Source organism: Amblyomma maculatum, chromosome 9 (assembly GCF_055883805.1).
Source record: "Amblyomma maculatum isolate TAMU_Amacu chromosome 9, ASM5588380v1, whole genome shotgun sequence".
In the NCBI taxonomy this organism is placed as follows: Eukaryota; Metazoa; Arthropoda; class Arachnida; order Ixodida; family Ixodidae; genus Amblyomma; species Amblyomma maculatum.
The window spans coordinates 72,845,710-72,868,609 of record NC_139352.1 but is presented as its reverse complement, the minus strand read 5'-3'; the positions used below and the strand labels follow the sequence as shown (position 1 = coordinate 72,868,609).

The following is a 22,900-nucleotide window of genomic DNA, read 5'->3' as shown; positions in this document are numbered from 1 at the left end:
TTTTGTCGCCATACATAATTATCATTACCTGCACCCGGCGTCGTTCACGTGCGCTGATGACAACGACGTTTAGAAGCACTGACAGCGAGTCGAGAAATACCCTTTGTTCGCCTGCTGCTTACAATTCCCGTCCTCCTTTCCTTTGGTGCAACCATCATAAGACATGCCCTAAAGCCGGTGTGTGATTTACTTCGTAGGTATAATACTGCAACCTGAAGATTTGTATGTTACCTTTTCCTTGTCTTGATTTTACAAGTTTTATTTGTATTTATTTTTTTTTCTTGATTACTATTTCCACCAACTCAAATTTCTTTTTTTCAAATTTTTTTCACTAACTTGGTTCCTAATTTACATATTATGCAGCCTAAGCCCGGACCAGGTATTCATTTCTTGTGCCTCCACTTAACCCTGGCCAGTCACCCAGTGCGAGTACGTGCGCACACAATGTGTACAGAGGCGAAAAAAAGGAAGTCGAGTACCGTCACTGCCATCACGTGAAGCGTGCTTCCTTTAGCCTGCCGCCTTCGTATCACCGACTTAAATGTGAGCGCCCAATTTTTTCAGCCGAATAGGCCGGGAATTCATCTGCACCTTTAGACTGTGGTTGCCGCTTTTCTATTCTCTACTTGTGAGAATTTTCAGCCAAAGTCGGCCAGCCTGTATTGCTGCCTGCAAAGTACGGTAGCGATCCTTGCTCGACTGGGCCGCTATAGATAGATAGATGGATTTATTGAAAGGAAAAGGCAGAGAGGTTGGCCCGAATAATTCAAATCTGGCCTGCTACTCTGCACTGGGGAAGGGGAAGGAGAGAAGAAAGAAGGTCATGATGGGTGACGATGTGGGAGAAGGCATATGAAATATATATACAGACACAGCAGCTTGCTTTACAAACGTGAATCAAGTCCGCTGGCGCTCAAATAACGGCAAAGAGCGCGCACTGCCTGGACGCCCTTCCCCTTGTCCTGCCAAGCGCCCAGCAGCAGTTCCTCCGACAGAGGCCTCTTGTCTAAACGCTTCAAGGAAGCAGCTAGCACATTTCTTTCGTTCGCATACTCTGGGCACACCAATAATACATGGTCCACAGTCTCTGGGATGCCACAAGTTAAACATTCCGGTGAGTCCAGCTGTCCAATTAAATGTAAGTATTTGCGCGTGAAAGCCACGTTTAAACGAAGTCGATGTATCAAGCATGTCTGATGACGCGGAATATCACGCGGAACATAAAGACAACTAGGTTGCCTACCTGGCCTTACACGAGACCAGGCTCACGTTAGCTTTGTGTTTAGAGCATTTCTCGCGCTAATAACGTCTTGTACGTGCAGCTGGGTAACGGCATGTCCCATTCACGTCTCGATTTGGTTAATCGGTAATATAACAGAGGGGTTTTGCAAGCCAATGAATACCAGCTGACCATTATTTCGCCATTGTAGCAACAGCCTAACCTTCATGGCTGAAAAAAGCGCGAACTGGAAACAACGACAGAGAAAGAACGACAAGGACAGGCGCTACAGAATAGCGCGCTAAGGACAGCGCCTGTCCTTGTCGTTCTTTTTCCGTCCTTGTTTCCAGTTCGCACTTTTTTCAGTAATGAATGCCAGCTAACTTGCCCAACTTTCTGCTCTTCTAAACAGCCTAGCTGCCTGAAGAAATCGGGTTCTTAGCGCGACTACGAGTCGAATTATTTTGACGATGGTTGGGGATGTTTTTTCAGCTGAAGCCAGTTAAGCACCTGGTGTGTTGTGTATGCAACATACACGTTACTCACGAGGTCTAACCTGTTGGGTCGCAACAAATGAACTGATATCCTAATTTCCTGTCTCCAAGTTACCTGGCGATCTGGTAGGTTGTACTACCCCGCATTAAACTCGCGATATGCGGTTAACCGATGAACGCACTGAAAAGAGCTCACATAGTGGTTACACGCTGTGTAACACGAGTTTCAGGTATATGTGTCACGTATGTGTCACGAGACTTTGCTGTCACCTGGGAGTTTACTCTTTTCGAACCAGTCAAAAAAGCAGGTCGCAGTGCGTCATGTACACACGTCACGGCATGCTCGCCATTCACCGTTGCGCGGTGCTACACCGACGTTGCTAGACAGGCAGACGTTATTTCATGAACAGTTGTCTGTAAATGTTGAGCCTGTGTGAGTCGTAGAGTCTTTACATAATTCAAGAGTAAAATTTTGTGGGGCAATGCTCAGCCTTCTATCACTCTCACCTTCAGGTTTTTATTGCATTTTGCTTTTCAGCACCTACATTTTAATCTTCCTATGCTGCCAGAGCTATTGCTATCGTCTGAAGCTCCAGCGTTAGCCAGAATTCGTACTGCAATTCTCACGTACGCATTAAAATTCCAGCTCGAGCTCGAGGGCCAAGGTGACGCGCCGCCACCACATATCGATATCATTAATATTCGATAGTGACGACTGTCCTCGCTCTTCGTCCGGATGGGGTCGACAACGAATCGTGAGCGCTGGGGAAACAAGCTAGAGTTCGTGCTCGCCTGCGTCGGCCTCTCCGTCGGCCTTGGGAACATCTGGAGGTTCCCCTACGTCGTCTACGAGAACGGAGGAGGTATGCGCACCTAAAGTCCGAGCATCAGGCTGGCGCCTCTATAGGAGCGTCGATAAATCGATCTATATCACTCTGTCAAAAGTTTACTAACATCATTAGGACCTTGCAAAAATTATCGGGAATATCAGCCTTTACGGCAGTGATGACCGAGTGCCGGTCATTATCCGAGCATAGTCTGTTACGCATTATTATTATTATTATTATTATTATTATTATTATTATTATTATTATTATTATTATTATTATTATTATTATTATTATTATTATTATTATTATTAAGTGTAAGCAACATATCACTAACATATTCATGCCAATTGTTAGTACTTATCAGATATTATATTTTTCTTGCATGGCATGATAATTAAAATCCATTTGAATTATTTTATAATATGAGGCATTTTACATTCAAATCTTAAGAAACCTTTATGTGTATGCAAGAATGCTTGGAACTCCGATCTGGGAACCATCACCTGTCCAAGGCAGCTCGCTACTAGATAAGCTAATCCGAGTAGTTTGCATATGTTGATGCCAAAAAAGTATTTCCTTTATTAAAATTACTCCACCTCAGCAGATTGCCCTCGAACACAGCCTATATGCATCAACTCCTTTCCGTCGATGGTACTAGTACGCATATTCTTTAAATGCTTGTACATTTGTCACGTGTGCATACTTACGCAAACGCGCGTCACCTCGTGTGTCCATACTCCGCAGCGGCCTTCCTCATCCCGTACGTCACCATTGTGGCTGCCATCGGGCGGCCCATGTACTACATGGAGCTTGTGATGGGGCAGTTCAGCAGCAGCGGCTCCGTGAAGGCCTTCGAGTCTATGCCCCTGGCGCAAGGTATGCGGACGCTCGTCTCGCGTAATGCCGCACTTCCTAACCTGTAGGGCACACTGGACGTCGAGGGTGCCAGGAGAAGTATGCAACTTTCCAGTGGGAATTCCCTGGAGGTCGCCATATTTCTCGCTGAATTCTTGTGTGTAGTGAAGGCAGCGGAATTGGTTAGCGACAGTCCAGACAGGAGGCCTTTTATTATCTCCCTCGCCCATTAATTAGGCTTACTATTATCTCGCGCGTGCAGGCGTGGGTCTCTGCATGCCGTACGCGTGCTTCGGCATTAGCATCTATTACAATGTGATCTTGGCCTACGCGCTGCTGTACGCCTACTACTCGTGTTTCGAGGTGCTGCCCTGGTCTTTCTGCGACCCCACCTGGGCGGACGAGAACTGCTACGTGCGCGGTGACTCACAGGTAACAATGGTACCACAGCGTGTCTGTAACCTGTCCCTATGATATACTTGATCAGAGAGCGTGCATTTTACAACCCTTAACTTTGGTGTCCGGTGCTATTCGCGAAAATGCCAGTTGTCGTTGTACAGAACAAGCGCTGCTGCACGCCTGACAATCATTTGCGAGGCCTGTCTGCATGCGTCTGATGGTATATAAATTGCCCTAAATGGCCACTCTGTTCTTTTAGCAAGCTTCATGGGATAGGTTCACTGGTCAGCTGGCGTCGAACAGGCCTAACCAGGTCTTCGTCCACCAGGGGGCGATAGCTAGACGCTCTAGCGGCCAATACAAACAATACTGAGAGTGAAGCTTCAGCCACTTTTTTTTTTGTTTTGTTTTTTTTTTTTTTGTTCTTGGCACGTATGGCGGCGGTGAGAACGTGTGAGTGGTCTGATTCGGGAACTCAGGGGTCCTATTCTCGACACACATGGCCGACGTTCGGCGCCATTTTGTTTTCTATGATTGGTTCTCAGAACAGTCACGTGTTTCAGAATACGTAACCTGATTGTGTGCTTACGTAACCTGGCACCGTCCTACTGCACACGTCACGCGTACGTCACAATTTTAACAAAATGGCGAATTGTCGAGGATTGGGCCCCAGGTTCCCTTCCTTGCGCAACCAATTTTACCAAGCCACTGGACGCACATTTGTCACACCGGCTTGTGGTGGCGCTAGTCTTGTATGAAGAAGATGATAATGACAATGAATTATACATGTTATTATTATCATAATCGTCACGTGAAAAAGAAAATATATGAACTGAAAATAGAATTCTGTGAAACTGACGGAATTCCTTACTGCGCATGCGCTTTTTGTTCGCCGGCTTCATTTTCGTCTGCTCATCAGACGTGACGTCATCGAATTAGTGGATGAGTGATGGATACCATATGCGGGCACGCGGCTGTGCGACTCGATTCCAGCGTCTGCCATGCAGTAGAGTCGAGCACGAACTTTTCGAGACGTTCCAACACCGAAACTCTTCCGACGAGGACGCCGTGCCCGTCAAGTCACGTGACCAAGTTGTCATGATCTCCCGCAAGATCTACACCGAGGCCGTCGTCAACTGCACCAATGGCACAGAGCCGGCCACGCAGCAGTTCTTCTGGTGAGCGGCAAATTTCGTCTGCAAGGTTTATGACTGGCTCTCTCTGGACCGGAGAGCCTATACCTACGCGTCGGTGTCGGCTACATTAGTTATTAGTCATGCCCGAGCAAAGATCTCGAATTCATCAGCTGGTCAATAAGAACACTGTTTTAATCTGCGCCACTCTGCGGGCTTTCTCGATAATGTTCTCTTCATGAAAGTGGGGTCTAGGTATTCCTATAGTTCAACTGCGAATTCGGTCGTTGAAGTTGACCTGCATTCGTTCGAATGAAAAACACGCTACTTCAGATGACGGTAGGGGTAGTGACTGACAATTGCGGACGCAGGAGGCACGTGGTGAACCTGAGCGGCGGCATCGAAGAGCTTGGTGAGGTCCAGACAAAGCTCTTCGTCTGCCTTTTCATTGCCTGGGTCTGCATATTCCTGTGCGTCTTCAAAGGCATCAAGTCGTCCGGCAAGGTGCGTACGGGTAGCTGAAGCAATCAATGTGGAGGGGTCGAGACAGGGCTTAAAGTCAGGGGGGTCTCGGGAGTGGGGGGGGGGGAGGGGGGGGGGGGGAGTCTGGACCCCCCCTCCCCCCCCAGTAATATTACCCCCCGAGTTTGAAAATATAAGGACTATTTCTTCTCTATCGTTTCGACAGTTTCGCAGTGAGTATTAATAAGAATCGCTAACACGTTTTCGAAAACCAGAGATGGAGAAAAATAATGATTTCTCCCCTTTGTACAAAACGATTTGCAAAACAGGCAATCAGCCGCTTTCTCTCTTTTCTGCTTTATTTCCCTTTCCACCAGTGCTAGAATCACTAAGACCCCCTCCGATGGAGCCAGACCTTAAGCACTGGGTCGAGGTGACCTGCAAATTGGAAAGCAAATGCTGTAATGAACTAATAAAATCAATGGACTAGTGTATGAGGCAACGTGCATGAATTTTTGAATCAACCTGGAATGAATAAGTGAATTAAACAGGTACTGCGTTTAGGTCGAGTGAATGACAAACTGCGGATTACAACAAAAGCACGCCTTGTCGTAATTTTGCAAACTTAACTGGAGTTCGCACTTGGTTTCGAAATTTTCTCCAGGGTGCAGTAACCACGGTACTTCATATGGTTGTTTGCTTAGTTGTACGCCATTAAAAGTCCGACTCTATTAAAAGTCCGACAGACGAACTATTTTGTACTAAATATTACCGCCCGGAGAGACTTGTTAGAAACGAAGGCATACAGATTAAGGCTTTTGTCAGGAACTGGTATAAACAGTAAGTGGGCTAGTGGCAATTTAGGCGAACTTAAAAGGGTGGTATTGAGATGGTCCGCATTTTAGGGCAAATATAAACAAGAATAATCGAACAAAAGGTAATTCCAGCCCCTCCTAATCCATCGTGTCATCATCAGGTTATCCTTAGTGAAGAATGCTATAGCTGCGAGAAAGAAAAAAAAAAAACTGACATTTCTCACGACGCTACGAAAAACATCGTTGCTGTTGAATGCAAGAGGCTGCCTGTCGAACGCATGCGCGTAAGTCGTAGGCGTTTCCCTTAGCACAATAAGTCAATCAAGCAACTCTTTAGACAAAATATTTACCCCAACAACTTTTCACGTGCTATTAAGACACATCTACAGGCACACATAAAGATAATTTAAATTATTCTATGGGCTATTGATTTTTCTAGCTTTCACCTATATTCTTTACGCACCTTATTACGTTGCATTCAGTCCAAAACTGTGCATTTAAATTGTTCTCATAGTTTGGGGGAGGCGGTGTGGTTGCTCCTGGTTCTCTGGGATTGAGATCCCAGGTTCCTTCGCCCCTTGTTGTGGGGGTTCCTGCCGTTGTCATATTCGGCGCCGCTTCGGTGGCAGACAACGGCTGCTGTGACGCGCGTCTTCCTTCCTTGTGTCTATCTTCCCGCATTCTTTTCAACTTTCCTCTGTTCTCACGAGGTAGTGGCGACTGCTAAGCCAGAAACAGTTGACAGGCTCGTGCCTTTTCCTTCTTCCTTCAGTCGCGACATCTTCTACTTACTGTCTGTGTGCACAATCTGAGTTATTTTTTTTTTTACTACTTGGATCCTTTTTTCTGTTGTTAAGAAGTATTAACACTGCTTTCAGTATTTTAAATTGTCGCTACACGCCCTCGTATATCCGAATAGACATTTTGTCCATATTAAAATGAGTAGCTGAGAGCAAAGTAGTGAAGAAAAAAAAAACGACTTCGCATGCTTTCAACGTTCTATGATCCTTCCATCTTGATTGCGTAACACACACACCTGGCATCGTTCAGCAGTGGCAACCGTACCTACGCAGGTAGTGCTGGTGTCGGCCACGGTGCCGTTTTTCATCCTGGGCGCCTTCCTCATCCGGGGTGTGACGCTGCCCGGCGCCTGGATGGGCCTGGAGTTCTACTTCCTGCCCGACTGGGCCAAGATCTTAGACTTTGAGGTGTGTACTGGCCGGCGTAAATACCACTCCGTGTTCCGTATGCGGAGTTTGTAACGCGTCCAAAAGCCTGATAACATCAGCTATGCTAATCCCTACGCTAATCCCCATGAAGCAGTCAGTCAAGTGACCAAAGTGAAATAATTTCAGGTACCCATTCCTAGTTCCTAGTCTGCGCGTTGTCGGCGTGGTAGTTGGAGTAACTGGTCACCTGCCACGGCTAGCACGTGGCAGAGAGGAAGTAAAAATCCTCTCCCCACATTTAGAGGAGAGTGAATAGAAAGAAATAGACATGGGCAGGACATGTAGTGCGAAGAGAGGATAACCGATGGTCGCTGAGGGTAACAAACTGGATTCCAAGGGGAGGAAAGCGTAGCAGGGGGCGGCAGAAAGTTAGGTGGGCGGATGAGGTTAAGAAGTTCGCAGGGGTCAAGTGGATGCAGCTAGCACAGAGCCGAGTTAATTGGAGAAATATGGGAGAGGCCTTCGCTCTGCAGTGGGTATAATCAGGCTGATGATGATGATGAATAGGAAAAGAGGATGAGAGGCAGATAGTAGCTTAGGGGTTTTGAGGGTGTAGCGTATGCGGAGATATGCGCAACCAAAATATGACTTGCTCGGAGAAAAGTCGGAGAGTGTCTACCGCGGAGGAAGGATGTTCTTTGGAAGACCGAAGAGTGCAATCTGAAAGTTGGGCTGCAAGAAGCTGAAGGAGGACTACCGCGCAGTCAAAAGTTCATGAGGGCACATGAATGCACAATAGGAGGGTCAAAATGAAAGATACGCGGGAAGGCTGCCACTGGAGAATGAAGAGGGCAGCAACTGAAGGCGGAAAGCGAAAGGTTGGAAATGGAGGAGGAGGGGGTGGGTACGGTGTATGCAAGGGAGGGGGGTCGCACTCTGTCTCAGCATGCCACAGTGAAATGTGATAGCAAGAGAGGCGCTTACATCGCCCACGCGCCGTTCGAGACGAGGTCTTGGCTATGATCGGGTGTCTGCAGCGATTGGCTCGGTTCTGCAGAAGCTAAAGCTCGTGCCAACGTGGTTATTATCGATGCAATCAAATGGACGTGTTGCAAAAGGTGGCATCGGGAGAGTAGGTCGCCCAGAAAACATCTCCTGCCACTTCTCTAATCACAAGGTGTTCATTTAAAAGTATGATTCCGTGCGGGAAACTGAAGAGTAGTGTGGAACTGTGTACATGTTAACAGGTCTCGCTAAAATTATTTACCTCAGCATCTCGAAAAGTTACAGTGACTGAAAATCTGCACTTAAATTTTGTATTACTTAGTATGGTAACGGTCTGCTAGTTTTTCAGCTGGTCAACCCAGGGGCAAGACCTTATGCGTTAATTAGTGCAGTGCTTACGTGAATTCCTCAATATGAAGTCGGTTTCCATATATTAAGGCGAAAGCCTTTATTGCCTCATCGTTGTCGTCAGCAAAAGTGCCACGCTTTTGCAGCGGCTCTAATTGGTCGAGACAGGATGACGTCATGGAGGTCTCGACCAATCACAGAGCACCACCACAGTATGTGCGAGTGCGTGCTTTATATCGCCTAATGGCAATCAATGATCAATTACTAATCAATGACTAATAACGAATTATGAATTACTGATTACTAATTTTTAATTAATAATGTCTAATTACTAACGTCTAATTACTAATTAAGTACTCATGGCTAAATAACATCAGATGAATAAATTAATGAATAATAAATAATTAATCGCTAATTTCTAAATACCAATTAATTCCTTGTTGATGTCCACTGATTAATTAATTTTGGTTATATATATTACAAAACAAATAGTAACGGGAAAGCGCTAAAGGTCCCATTTGGCGTAAAGTGTGTAGACATTGATGGCGTGTCAGGAATATCCTGATCGGTCGAGAAGGGGTGATGTCACCCGTGGAGCTGCACTATTACGAGTGACTAATAGTAAATTGCAATCATCAGTTTGTAATATGTCTGAACGTCACCACACCACAAAAATATGAAGTAAATTAATTATGCTTTAAATAAAATTCGGTAGTCCGACGGTTTAATCTGACCCCTTGCTCTCAGATTCTGAGGTAGACACGCTACTCCTTTGCCATCGAGACACATTCTTTTGGCTTGATTCTTAAGAGGCCTTGTGAGTGTGCCACATCACGTTATCTGCTATTCGTAGTGGTTTGGTAATTACGAGAGCTAATTAGGAATGTTGCTAATATGTGTCCCTTAGTGGCCCGATATTTGTCGAAGGTCCGCCGTGGATCCCTCAGACGGATGAAAGACTCTGTAACTTGTCGCTTTATACTGTTAAGCTTAATTATACCTCGAGTTGTACTGCATGGCATCAATTTATTTTTTTTTCTTTTCGCAAAAATTATAAACATCACCCTGGTAATGAAAGGATATCCATGTATATGTAATAACATAACGTGTACATGGTCATATGTAGCGTTCGCTGTATATGTACCCAGAAATGTGGCGCAACAAACACAATCACATGAGAAGAAACACACCACAGGCGCACACTGTATATGTGGTTCTGTGTATAAATATAGCATTGAAACATACACGAGAGCATCTCAGTCATAGCAGCTCGGGGCTCCCAGCGTTATTACAGCAGTTTTTGTACGAGCTGTTTTGCTTGAATAACACATCGTATCTCCTCCTCTTCGTAATGCCCCCTTTCGCAGGTGTGGCAGAAGGCGGCCCAGCAGGTGTTCTTCTCCCTCAGCGTGAGCCAAGGCGTGATCATCTGCATTGGCAGCTACAACGACTTTAGGAATACGCTCTACAGGTGAACCTGAGAGAAAAAAGCCACCATGGTTCGTTCCCTGTTCCTGAGTGAACAAGTGACGCCAAAATATGTGCCTCATTTCTCATAAACGTGACCCACACCATATGGTAGCGTGAAAGTGTCAAGTATCGGTAGTTGTGAAAACAGATAGTGAGTGAGAGAGAGAAAGAGAGAGAGAGAGAGAGTTAGCTGGTGAGTTAGTTATAGTTAGTTAGTTGGTTAGTTAGTTAGTTAGTTAGTTAGTTAGTTAGTTAGTTAGTTAGTTAGTTAGTTAGTTAGTTAGTTAGTTAGTTAGTTAGTGAGGGAGAGAGGGAGGGAGTCAGTGAAAGTCTATCAGTGACTGGGACAGTAGGTGAGATGATTATTGCTGCCAGTTCATTCATTCATTCATTCATTCATTCATTCATTCATTCATTCATAACAAAATAAAGCTACCAGGTTCGTTCTCTGTCCCCGAGTGAACAAGTGACCCCCAAGGCTGTGCCTCATTGCCTATCAACATGACCCACACCATATGGCACCGTATGAAGGTGGCGAGTATCGATAGGTATGAAAACCGACAGTGAATGAGGGATTCAACGAGAGTGAGTGAGCAAGTGAGCGAGTGAGTGAGTGAGTGAGTGAGTGAGTGAGTGAGTGAGTGAGTGAGTGAGTGAGTGAGTGAGTGAGTGAGTGAGTGAGTGAGTGAGTGAGTGAGTCTCTCAGTGACTGGGACAATAGGTGAGCGAATTATTGCGAGTTCATTCACTCATTAATACCATTTGGCTGCAGTAAGATCCAGCGTATTCATAAATTTCTCCCAGTGATGTCTATGTGATCGCCCTGGCAGACCTGCTGGTGAGCTTCGTGGCCGGCATCGTGGTATTCTCCGTGCTGGGCAACATGGCGTACACCCTCGGGGAAGAGGTGTCACAGGTCGCCTCGGGAGGTGCGTCTCTTGCCCACGCTCCAGTGTCAACGTGTATATTGGAGACAACATTATATATATATATAAAAAATCACAGAGCATTAGACGAAAATTCTCGATTGACACCATTTACTCGTTCGCACTCGAATCTTCCGGAAAAAAACATGTCAGAGCTGCGATAGGACTCGCGTAGGAATCTGAGACCCATTGACATGACAGTGTGCACATTTTTGTAGAAATCAAACTTGCAGGATTATCTGAAGGTGCATTCAGCATCGTTCATGCCGCAAATAAGCTAAGCTTTTATGCCGTATAACGAACGTAATAAATAACATTTGGCGAAACGTGAGCGGGGAGCACATTGTCCGCCATTTTTAATGTAAATATTCTTTCCTTTTTTTTTTTTTTGCAACTTCAAGCGTAATGTGCATCTTCGAAATATGTCATTTTCAGGATACTTCGGGTATTTGCTGGATAGGTCGCGGCATCTCGGTGTTGCTGTTTCCATCAAGTATGATTTTGTGGCGGGTCCCTGCCCGACCCCTTTGATCGTTCAGCGGGCGGTTCCCCAAAATTGGTTAATTATATTGCAATTAAAATTTTTCAGTTAGTATGCTTACCGTCCCGGATCAACATATTGGTTTGGGGATCGATGCTGTATTAAAGTGGCTCTAGGTTAGTTTAGACCCCCGTTAACCATCGTTCGTTAATGTGAGTTTGCACATTACAACAAATCACACATGCACATTGATGTATATGCATTAAGCATAACGTCGAAATACGGCCTCCGCGGCCGGGATCGAACCTTGAGTTTGGAAGCAGCAGCCGAATGCTAAATCAATCATCCACTGCGTCGGGTTCGTTGTAATTGAATACGCGACATTCTCGAGGTTATATTTCTTTCCAATTATCTGTTAATGAAGTTTCCTCAAGCTGTCTGGTAGATTTCAAAGCGGTTCTCACGTTTTCTCGTGTCATAGGCTTCGCCCTGGCCTTCATCACGTACCCGGAAGCTGTGACCCTCATCTCGTTCTCGCACTTTTGGGCTATCGCCTTCTTCGTCATGCTCTTCTTCCTGGCCGTAGACTCCGAGGTGCGTTTTTCAATGTACGCGAGAGCGGACGTTGGCGGATGTCATAGAGCACAGAGCAGCAACTGCGAGCCAATACAGAGCATTTAGTATATCGCAGTCTAGCTGTTTCAGATATCACCCCATTGCGGCTACGCAGTAACAGTCCTGCATCCGCACATGACGCAGTGACCATCTGCGCATGCGCTCTTGGCGTCTCGCGGAACCGCGTACGCATAAGCGGTTCCTCACTAAAATACACATGCGTACATGTATGGCGCTTCTCGGGAGTAGATCGTGACAGCATGATCAGTTGGCGTCTCGCGGAACCGCGTATGCACAAGTGGTTCCTCACTAAAATACACATGCTTGCATGTATGGCGCTTCTCGGAAGTAGATCGTGACAGCAAATTACGGTTCAGGCTGTGCTAAAACTTCCTAGACACTAACAAGGCCCAGTATGTGGCGTGTGATCAGCTGCGAAGATTAGTTTTCGAAATGCAGATAACTGCCCTTGACAGAAGGTGTCATGCACAAGCGGATACGGTAGCAGAACGTGTTCTGATGAAACACAAATGAGTGAGATTTGGTACAGTGCGATCCTTGGCAGTTCCAGCGATCCGCTTCCGCCGAGATCCACTGCGCAGATCGCGGCGCCAGACAGCCCCGATTATCGGCCAGCTGCGCATGCGCCCGCCGCGTAGGGAAAGTCAGGGGCTTGCGCACAGACGGCGAGCGGAAGCGGATCGCGGTAGCAGCCGTGAATCGCGTTATGCTAATTCTTGCTATCCTGCGGCCTGCAACAAGCGGAGGCAATTCGCGTCGGTAAGCGACGATTCGTAGAAACCAGTTTATACGTGAAAGACACATGATTCCGAAGGAAAACAAGTGTGAAGGAGTAACTTTCAAAAGCGACGAATAGATGCTGAGGGGGTTGAAAGTCCAGAAATGAATGCCGAACTTCAGTTGTAGTTCCAGCCTTCTTCCTATGACGTCACCAATACGCGGCTTTCTGCGACGTCACTGAACTCCTTTTGGCACAGAACACGAAAAGAACCGACATAATTCAAGCAGCATTGTTTTTTCCTTTGTCTTATAGCAACCGAGGTTGCTGTGAATTTTTTTTCGGGTCCTATGTCTACGAACTGTCTTATCATCGTTTCTTTGAATGTGTACCGACTAGGGTTACTAAACGCTGTTCACTAGCTCGGAAAAGAGTGCGTATGATCAGATCAGGTGAGTACAGTACATAATGCACTTCGTATGCATCGTGCACATATATGCATAATGCAATGCATAAGGCATGTCGTGACCTAATTTTCTTCTTTCTTTTTCTTTTTTTAATGTTGCTACAGTTTGGCCTGGTTGAAGGCGTTCTGACTCCATTGAAGGACGCTTTTCCTGTCTGCCAGCAGCACGTCACAGCCTTGGGCTTCTGCGTCTGCGCCGTGGGATTCCTGATGGGGATTCCCATGACCACCAGGGTTGGTGCACCGGGACGTTCATTTACGAGTTTGCACTGCGCTTGAATAGTGATCATCAGGTCTTAGATGAGAAAGGGTTGCTCGTAAAATGTAACTTTTGGGCGAATGTTCGAAAAAATAGGTTAGAGGAACATAAATTTTTCGGCTTTGTTAAAGACGGGCTAACTAGTATCTGCAATCGTGGTCGTCATTATGGTCAGCCTGACTATGCCAACGGCGGAGCAGAAACTTCTCTCACGCCTCTCCAAATCATGTTATCATGTAATAGAAGAAACATCCAGGCGAGTTGGTACGGTGACATGATGAATAAACTGTGCTACAGACGAGGACGGAGGTCAAGAACAAGTGTTAGTGAACCGTCGATCGCTTTAACAGATAATGAGGTTGGGTTTCTTGAACGTGGTGTGTGTGTGGGGTCATCATGATTTGGTTTTTGTTTAATGTGTGGTTTGGTGCTGCTTGGCTGGGATATTTATACTGTATTTTTTTCAATAAACTTCAGTTGCGAGTAAAAGTCAACGCCCGTCCTGTTTGTTCTTGACCTCCGTCCTAGTCTGTAGCGCTGTTTATCCATCATGACATGTTATCATATGCGCTAACTGCGGCTACCTTATCCCTGCAGTTCCTGATCTGCTGCTTCCTGCTACGAGTGTCTTCCCGTGGAATTCAGTCCGTTGCTCTGAGCGCCGACTGGTTATCTTGCCTTCGCATTGCACGTCCTGCCCGTACCTATTTATTTTATCGGGACAAAAGCACTGCTTAACTCGATCGAACCCGACTACCAACCTTGCGTGAAGCCTCTGCCGAGCTCATAGAGCGAAAAAGAAAAGCCCGTCGGAACGAAAAAAGGTCTACAATGGAGCGGATGCGAACCCAGAAATTTCTCCAAGGGAGCGAGTAGGGAACCTTGTATTATCGCTGCAACCAATCACCCAGTGCGTTTTGGTGCCGCTCTTTCGTGCTGCGCGTTGCATGTAGTCGTCTTCATCAAAGTCCATCCGTGGGCAATGGATGAAAGCACGCCGCTATCGCACTGACCTTTTAAGGTGCGTTAAAGGTGAGAGAAGGTTTGACTGATGGACTTGGCCCATCCCGGAAATTCGGTTTGACCACCCCTAACATTTTGCGCAGTTCGAGAATCGAGTTTATCCACGTTCCAAAACCGACTTGGCCCACCCCCAAAATAGACTTGGCCCGCCCCTGAAAATTTGGGGGCCCACCATCAAACTAGACCGAAAAATCCCTAAATGTGGATGGGCAGTTGATATTTGGACGCTTTCGCGTGATACCACTTAGGTTGGCAAAGTCAAACGATCTGTCAATTTTCTTATAACAGCAATAACTAAACTAGCGTTTGAACCTTGACCTCTGAGCTTCGTATTTCTTAATTACTTCTCTCAATTCCCACTCCATAGCCTGCTGCACTGCCATCATCTTATTTAAACGTTTTCGACAGCCTCAACAAGCACAGCCAAGTAGTTTTAATGTTAGCTACATGCACGAACAAAATGTCCGCCATTGCATTCTGGCATGTGTAATACATGGCATTGCTATTTCATACATTGATATGCACTTCCTCCAAAGATAAATTACGCTGCCTGGGGGGAAGTCTACGCCTTGCATATTATAATCAAAGCTATTTAATACCCCAATGAGGCAAAATGATCGGCTACCCAGAGCTGACAGGAAGGTTTGACGTCAATGACATCTTCTGTTCTTCGAGAAAAGGCTATTTTGTTTCATACTTGGCGCATCGAAATTTAAAATTTCGGCTGACGCGTTACTTATTGAAAGTTGGTAAAGTTTCAAAATTTCTGGTCGGGTTCTGGAACCTCTCAAAGGAGGTATAACTTTTCTTTTAACAGTGGTTTTAGATACCGCCAAGCTGTAGAGGAATGGTCCTTAGGATACCTTGTACGAAATTTATTGCCGCGGACCGTATTCGTTTGAATGTTAGCAATACAATTCATTATCACGCGACGTTTGCGGTAATTGCTGTACGAGCTGTGTTGCAGGCTCTACAGTCGACCCTGGAGATGGGAACCGGATATATCCAATTATCACCTGTATCGAACTCTAAGAATATACCCTTGGAAATCTCATGCAATGGTATAGAAGTGGTGTTCGTGTTTATCAAACCCACCTTCAACGCACAGCTTAGATGTACCACACTCCCAACGGCACTTGTGCAACGCAACGCGAAACGCGAGGTGCGAGCAGCGCGACCTGCAATGCTTCGACCTCCCCTTACCGAAATTCGCAACACTCACCTGCGTCTTCGGAGCGGTACATGGAGGTTGCGCTGAGTGTGCGACTTTTTTTTTTCTTTTTTTTTTGTACATCCGGCGCTATGTGACGCTTGGCGCGCGGGTGTGCGCGTCACGGGTGACCTCACCCGCCGCAAACGATCGTTACCAATATGGCGGCGAGCATCAAATCGCTGCAGAAGAGTGCCGCTAGTGTGGTTACTCCATATTGACGCTTATAGTCTACAAAATAAAGACCTCATCTGTGGACATGCTTTTTTATATCGAATTACCGATATGTCAAACTATTCCGCGATTCCCTTCAGGTTTGATATATCGAGGATCGACTGTAGTACCTTACATCGAATTGGACTTAACAGAAAACGGCTACTTGCGTGTTTCTTGAATGGTCTTATAATAAGCCTTTATATTTCTATGCCTTCATTGTCTGGTCCGTTCTTTTGTTTATATGCGCAGGGAGGCATGTACATCTTGAACCTGCTGGACACATACATCGGGGGCCAGATGCTCTTCGTAATAGCGGTGTTCGAGTCTATTTCTCTGTCGCTCATCTACGGTACGTGCGTCAACGACTCCGCGTCACCGGAAACCCGTGTCCACACTAGACGACGATTTCTTGGCACACATACACTGGTTTGCAGTTTAAAAATCGTATGAGTCTTTGACGCGAGAAATTCATCGTCTTAGTTGGTGGGAGAGGCCTTGCGTCGGTCGGAAAGGTAGAAAAAAAAATTAGATTCAGCGCTGCTGAACCGAATGTGTAATGAAAGCAACTGCGGAACCAGAATACCAGGCTGCGAAGCCGACCAGCATGTGCGTTTCGATGGAGGCGAAATGGAGAGGCGTCCGTGTGCTGTGCGATGTGAGTGCACGTTTAAGATCCCCAGGTAGTCGAAATTACTCCGTTGTAGGCAGAATCCACTTTCCCGCCCTGCACATGCGATGCCGGGAGACGCTTTCCTGCTCCACTCGCTCAGCTCTCCACGGCGGCGCGCGCATGCGCATTGCGAAAACTACCCTTCTCTCCGTGCTGGCGCGCGTATCTGCTGGGATGCCGCTACCCTCCTCCTCCTCTCTGCAGCGAGCGTAGCGGCGGAACACCTGTGAACCGGCGCAGCTGGTTGCCATGGTTACGGCGCATGCGCAGTAGCGGCTCTGGCTCCACACAGCGTCTTCGGCTTTACATGGCGTAGTAAAGCTTTCGCTTCAAAAGAAAGCGGGAAGAAATGCCTGTGAAAGCGCGAGCTTCGAGCACAGCTCTAGGGAAATTTTGAAAGCTCTCATAGCTTTACCCTTGGCCTTGTAACGTCTCTGGCTCTGTTCGGTGAGTATGCATTTTGCACTGGGTATATACACTCTTCTTTTGTACTGCGTAAATTTCATGAGTGTTATTAAAATAGCTCGAAACGTCGCCCTTATCGTTGCGTTGCCATCGAACGAAGCAATTTCAACGCGAAATCGCGCGCATTCTGATGAGAGTAGGGTGCCTCGATGCTCTCGCCTCAAGAGGCGCTGGCCATTGAGACATCCTAGATGAGAAGCGAGCACAGCAACGCCCCATAACAAGCTTCGATTGCGCAAAGATAGAGAATGCGGCCCTGTTGGCGAGTGCGCTTTAAAGTCAAAGGATACGTTTAGTGACCCTGAGGTGCTTCGACTAATCAAACGTAACGGAATGAAGAATAGACGAATGCGCAAGGTCTGAAATACGACGGCGATAAGCTTTCGCTTCACACTCGCTTGATGCGCGGCATATTGCGATGCTCACACTTTGCGTGAGCGTCGCAATCAAATACCTCTGACTGTAGCGTCTAGATGACAGTGCCTGTTATTGATTCTCATTTTCTCAGGTGTGGGACGCCTGGCTGTCGACATAGAGTTCATGCTTGGTCGTGTTCCCGGCACTGTTGTAAAGATCTGCTGGCAGTTCGTCTGTCCTATTATATTAAGCGTAAGTGAATGAATGAATGAATGAATGAATGAATGAATGAATGAATGAATGAATGAATGAATGAATGAATGAATGAATGAATGAATGAATGAATGAATGATGTGAGCCATCTATTTTGCTGGAGGAGGCCTGCGTCTAAGCACCTTCTTTCTGCTGCCACCTTCTCTGATCGATCGAGCAATCGATCATTCGAGTGAATTATTGATTGATTGAGTGAGTGAGTGAATGAGTGAATTGATCGATCGGTCTTTTCATCAGCAATCGAACCAGAACTCTTCGTACAAACTGGACTCACGTTCACATATCCCGTCGAGTTATGTTGGCTTTGCCGCAGTATTGCGCATTGTGTGGCGGTGCACTCTTTACAGGAAAAGCTGAATTGCATTGAGCGAAGCGAGTCTTAATCGCCTACTGTGATTTGTTTCACTCGTGCGTACGTTACTGTAAGTCATCACTACGTTGGAAAGAGAGTAAAAAAGGTGTCTCTAAAGATGTCGTATCTGGGCGCTTCGTACCTTTGCGTAAAGTGCTGGTGTATGTGGGCTTACTAATATTGTCGCCGGTGCAAAACACTCGACAGAAAGGTTTAAAGTTGACTACCTTTCCATTCAACACGAGCGATTCCCAGTGCACACTCTTCTCAGCCACCGTATTTATTCGCCCGAAGGCCGACCTAAATTTGAAGGACGATTATTTTTAGTTTTGTGACGTCCTGTACGGTTGCAATGCATTCACAACGCAGCCTACGGAGTGTCGTTTGGCAACAGGCACCGCAAGGCTTGAACGAAAGCAGCGTAAATTTGAAATATCATTGCAAATGACGTCATGACTGAGCTTTTACGCAATTTCCTCTGAGGGAAAAGCATGAATGTTGCTTCCCTTTGATTATCTACTATGTAAACGCGTAAATGTTAATGCAAGAAAACTTGTCCTCTTTTACATGCAAGCTTCGTACTTTATAATTCTTGAATTTCGTTAAGCCCGAAAGAATGTTTAACCCTCTCTTTAAGAAACAAGGCTTCTCAGTCCCTTGTCTTAGTGTTTCCTCCTTAGTTGTCCCGCATTTTATTGCCGGCGAGGGCAAATTACCTCCCGGCGCTCTTCCCTTCTCCTCTGCGCAGCTAATCCTCACCTCGCAGTTGTTTACGTACAAGCCTGCCTCATTCGGTGACTACGTGTACCCACAGTGGGCGCAGTACTTATCTATCCTTCTCGTTCTGGGCCCCGTCACTGCGGGCGTCGCGATCGCCATCCGACACCTGCTTGTGTGCCGCCTGGTGAGTGCACTCGACTTTCGCTTCCCGAACCATAGCAGACCACTGTGCCCAACAAGTCTCACAAAGCTGTGAAATTTAGCCCCCATTGTTGCGCCTCTGCATGTAAAAAAATTACGATGGACTTTAGCGGCTAAATTAGTGAAAGGCAAAATCCTGAGTGCCGCATCATGCTATGCAACGGGCACTGATGAGTAATTAATCAATTATTTAGATAGTAGTAAAACATTAATTAATTAACAACTGATTTAGGTATAATTAGGGTAATGACTTGCCTAATTAGTCACAAAGCAGTAATTATATGATTAATTAGTAAATAATTAATTATCAGTTAGTGATTGATCATTGATTGGCATATGGCTATATAAGGCACGCATTTGCGCATACTGTGGTGGTGCTCTGTGATTGGTCGAGACCTCTATGACGTCATTCCGCCTTAGCTAATCAGAGCCGGCGAAAAAGCGGGACACATTTTGTCCACGACAACATGAGCCATTAAGGGAGCACTCGCTTTAATATGCATGCATTTTGTGTCTGCGCAGCAGAACTCCTGAGCAGAGAGCATACAGGTGATTCAGGTACATACTCACTTAGATAACAGTAAAGATCGTCCATGTCTTCATAAGGATCAGCTGTATATGGAATACACACCGCCACATCAGCTTGAACAGTACACATGACGGTGCAGGTAGGACATGCAAATTATACTAGTCATCTTGAAAGAAGAGGAAGGTATGGACGGTAGAGACAAAAAATGAGATGGACTCGATGATATACGTGTGCATAACATTAGCGTTATCCTCTACGTACCTACCTGCCAGAAGGACGCAATCAGAGGAAAGGTGCCTTACTACGTTAATCCCGCTGTCTTCAGCTCCTACGGACTCGAAGAATGAGGGGCAACACGTTATCTGCGTTGTTACGATGTTGCCATTGTATTCTGCATGCTTTGTTTTCTTCCCACTCTGATTAAAAACCTAAAATGTGGGTTTGTGGACAAATAAATTTATATTGAATGGACAGCTGAAGAGCCGGAAATGGTAGAGTATAGGACTAACAATCGCGGTGGGTGCAACCGATGGCCGTACTACTCTTACCAACAATCGCGGTGGGTGCAACCGATGGTCGTACTACTTTTCTGCAGCTGTTGCATCTAGAGTTCAGATTTGCAAACCATTCTTTTTCTTTTTTGTTTCTGTCATGCCGTAGAGCCTGGCCAAAGCGTTGCAGCCCTCGCTGACGTGGGGCCCCAAGGATCCCCTCACTCGGCACGCATATGAGAAATTCCTTGCCTTGCACGGGCACCCGTCGGTGCCTCCAGAAGAGCTTGACGCGCTGCACGGACCGGCTGGCGCCCCTCAGGTTGCGGCCAAAGCCGAAGCAGTGGATGCTGCAGGGGCTCCGGCTCCGGCTCCAGCTCTAGCTCCAGCTCCAGCTACAGCTCCAGCTCCGGCTACAGTTTTAGTTCCGGAGGCAGGCGCGGGCGAAAAGCCTAACCCTCTGACCCCATGAAATTACTGTGCTTCTAAGACCAACGCTATATGCAAGGTGTATATACATGTAACTTCGGATAAAATTGGCGATTAAAGAGCTGGCTGGAGAAGGGAATGAGCTCTTCCCGTCTAATAACGCATAAAATGCACAAGAATGTGGTTGGCCGCCCAAATACTGCATGCTCAAGGTATACGAGGAATTCCGTGGAGTGAATGCTAGGTCATACTGTAAAGAAAACGTCACAACGACAGGAAGTATATTGAGAGCTTTATTTCTAAGCATTAATCGTTAATGTGTCGGCCAGCCATCAATTTCAAATGATGATGTTTGATCACTTTGATGTCTTGCCACCCTGGAGTACAAATGAGTCTTCAGTATGTGACACTCACCCTTCATTTTCCAATGAAGATGTGTTTGATGACTCTGACGTGTTGTTTGCCAAATTAGAATTCAATTGAGCCGTGATTATGACTGCCCAAAGTATTTTAATTATACAGTGTAAAAAAAGGTTCAACGCGTTTTTGTAAATATGATGGCTTGAGGTGTTTACATTCCACAACGTACCATGATTTAACTGATCCTTTCTCAGACTGAAGCGCATTTAGGAAGCCAATACGACGTGTTTCCTGCAAACTGTTGTACATAAGAAAGGAGCTAACAATCCCTGACACACAAAAAAGCATAGAGGATGCTTTTTTATTAATGTAAAACATTAGAAGTGGAGGTGATTCACTACAGAATAAAAGAAAAGCAACAATACCCACGACCTCCAAATTTCTCCTCCAGTGCCGTACAACTAAGCTACGTCTACGGCTGTTTCATCTTCGACCCTCATAGGTATTTATGTTGCGTGTTACCTACTCTTGAGAGTGTTCGCCACCGCCACCCTCGTCCATAGCAGTGAGCGTTGAATGTCCTGTTAAAGTTTGCCGTAGAGGTGATCTAGTGAGAAGGTCGGTCGGTCGCTCCATAGCGACTCAAGTTATGAGAGACACCATAGTGGAGGACTGAAAATTTCGATCACTTTTACGTGCACTAACATCACACAGCACACGGATATCCCAGCCGCGGCGGTCGCTTTTTGATGGAGACGAAAAGCAAGGCGCCCGTGTCCTGTGTGATATCAGGGAGAGAGAAAAAACTATTGTTGGGAATAATGTTACTAGGTCTTAGTGGAAGAGCCAAGTGGCCGCTAGCTGGTGGCTTGCGGCGACTTCTTCAGCGCGGTTTACGGTGCCCAGTTGTATATTGGGGCTCGCGTTACGCAGCACTTCCTCCCAGGATTCAAGTGAGGGAGCTTTTATGATAGCCTTGGGAGGCGGATCCTCTGAGCAATCCCATCAACATCATCATCATCAGCCCAATTATACCCACTGCAGGGCGAAGGCCTCTCCCATATTTCTCCACTTAACCCGGTCCTGTGCTAGCTGCATCCATTTGACCCCTGCGAACTTCTTAATCTCATCCGCCCACCTAACTTTCTGCCGCCCCCTGCTACGCTTTCCTTCCCTTGGAATCCAGTTTGTTACTCTCAGCGACCATCGGTTATCCTCTCTTCGCACTACATGCCCTCAATCCCATAGCAATCCCATAGGATATGATTAAAATCTGCTTTCTCTTCGCACCTAGTGCAGGATGAGCTTATGCTGTACGGAAATATGTGCTTAAACCGCAGGGTTGGGGAAGGAGTTTGTCTTGTTAGTGATTTGTGTGGTGGTGGGTATACTCTCCTAGAGAGTTTCAAGTGTTGTGTAAGGTCGCTGTATGTGAGCAATCCTTCCATTTCAAGTTACTCGGAATTAGGTCGCCGCTCGACTGACAAAACCTCGAGCGTGTTTATGAGCAGCCTCATTGCCTCGGTTCCCTAAGTGGGCAGGTGTCCATACGAGTTCTATCTCTCTGTCCAGTCTGATATCCGCGAGGATTTTTCTGGCAGTATTTGATATTCTGTCACGCGAGAAGTTACGTGTGGCAGTTTTTGAATCGCTGACAATTATGTCCGCATCTATTGTAGCGATGGCTAAAGCGATTACGGCTTCTTCCGCTTGGTCCGAGTGGCGGACTTTGACCGAAGCGACTGATGCGCATTTACTGACGTCCGAGTGGCGGACTTTGACCGAAGCGACTGATGCGCATTTACTGACGTTACTGGAAAGCTTAATAATACAGATAGCAAAGCCACCTTCAGCCTTATTGTAGTCCAAGGCGTCGGTGTACACCACCCCATCGTGATTTAGGTATTTTCTGTTTAGCG

The 22,900-nt window shown here is 46.3% G+C and overlaps 1 protein-coding gene across 1 annotated transcript; it reads left to right on the top strand.

Moving 5' to 3' along the window:
• The first annotated feature begins 2,373 nt into the window (after positions 1–2,373).
• Positions 2,374–21,096, top strand: LOC146179416 (sodium-dependent proline transporter-like). Its single transcript, XM_084579881.1, has 14 exons — positions 2,374–2,576; positions 3,288–3,419; positions 3,661–3,830; positions 4,791–4,975; positions 5,302–5,434; positions 7,281–7,415; positions 10,097–10,200; positions 11,004–11,128; positions 12,088–12,200; positions 13,532–13,660; positions 16,384–16,483; positions 17,778–17,878; positions 19,000–19,155; positions 20,362–21,096. The coding sequence occupies exons 1-14, from the start codon at positions 2,450–2,452 to the stop codon at positions 20,662–20,664; spliced, it is 2,013 nt and encodes a 670-aa protein (XP_084436007.1). The 5' UTR covers positions 2,374–2,449; the 3' UTR covers positions 20,665–21,096.
• Positions 21,097–22,900: the final 1,804 nt, after the last annotated feature.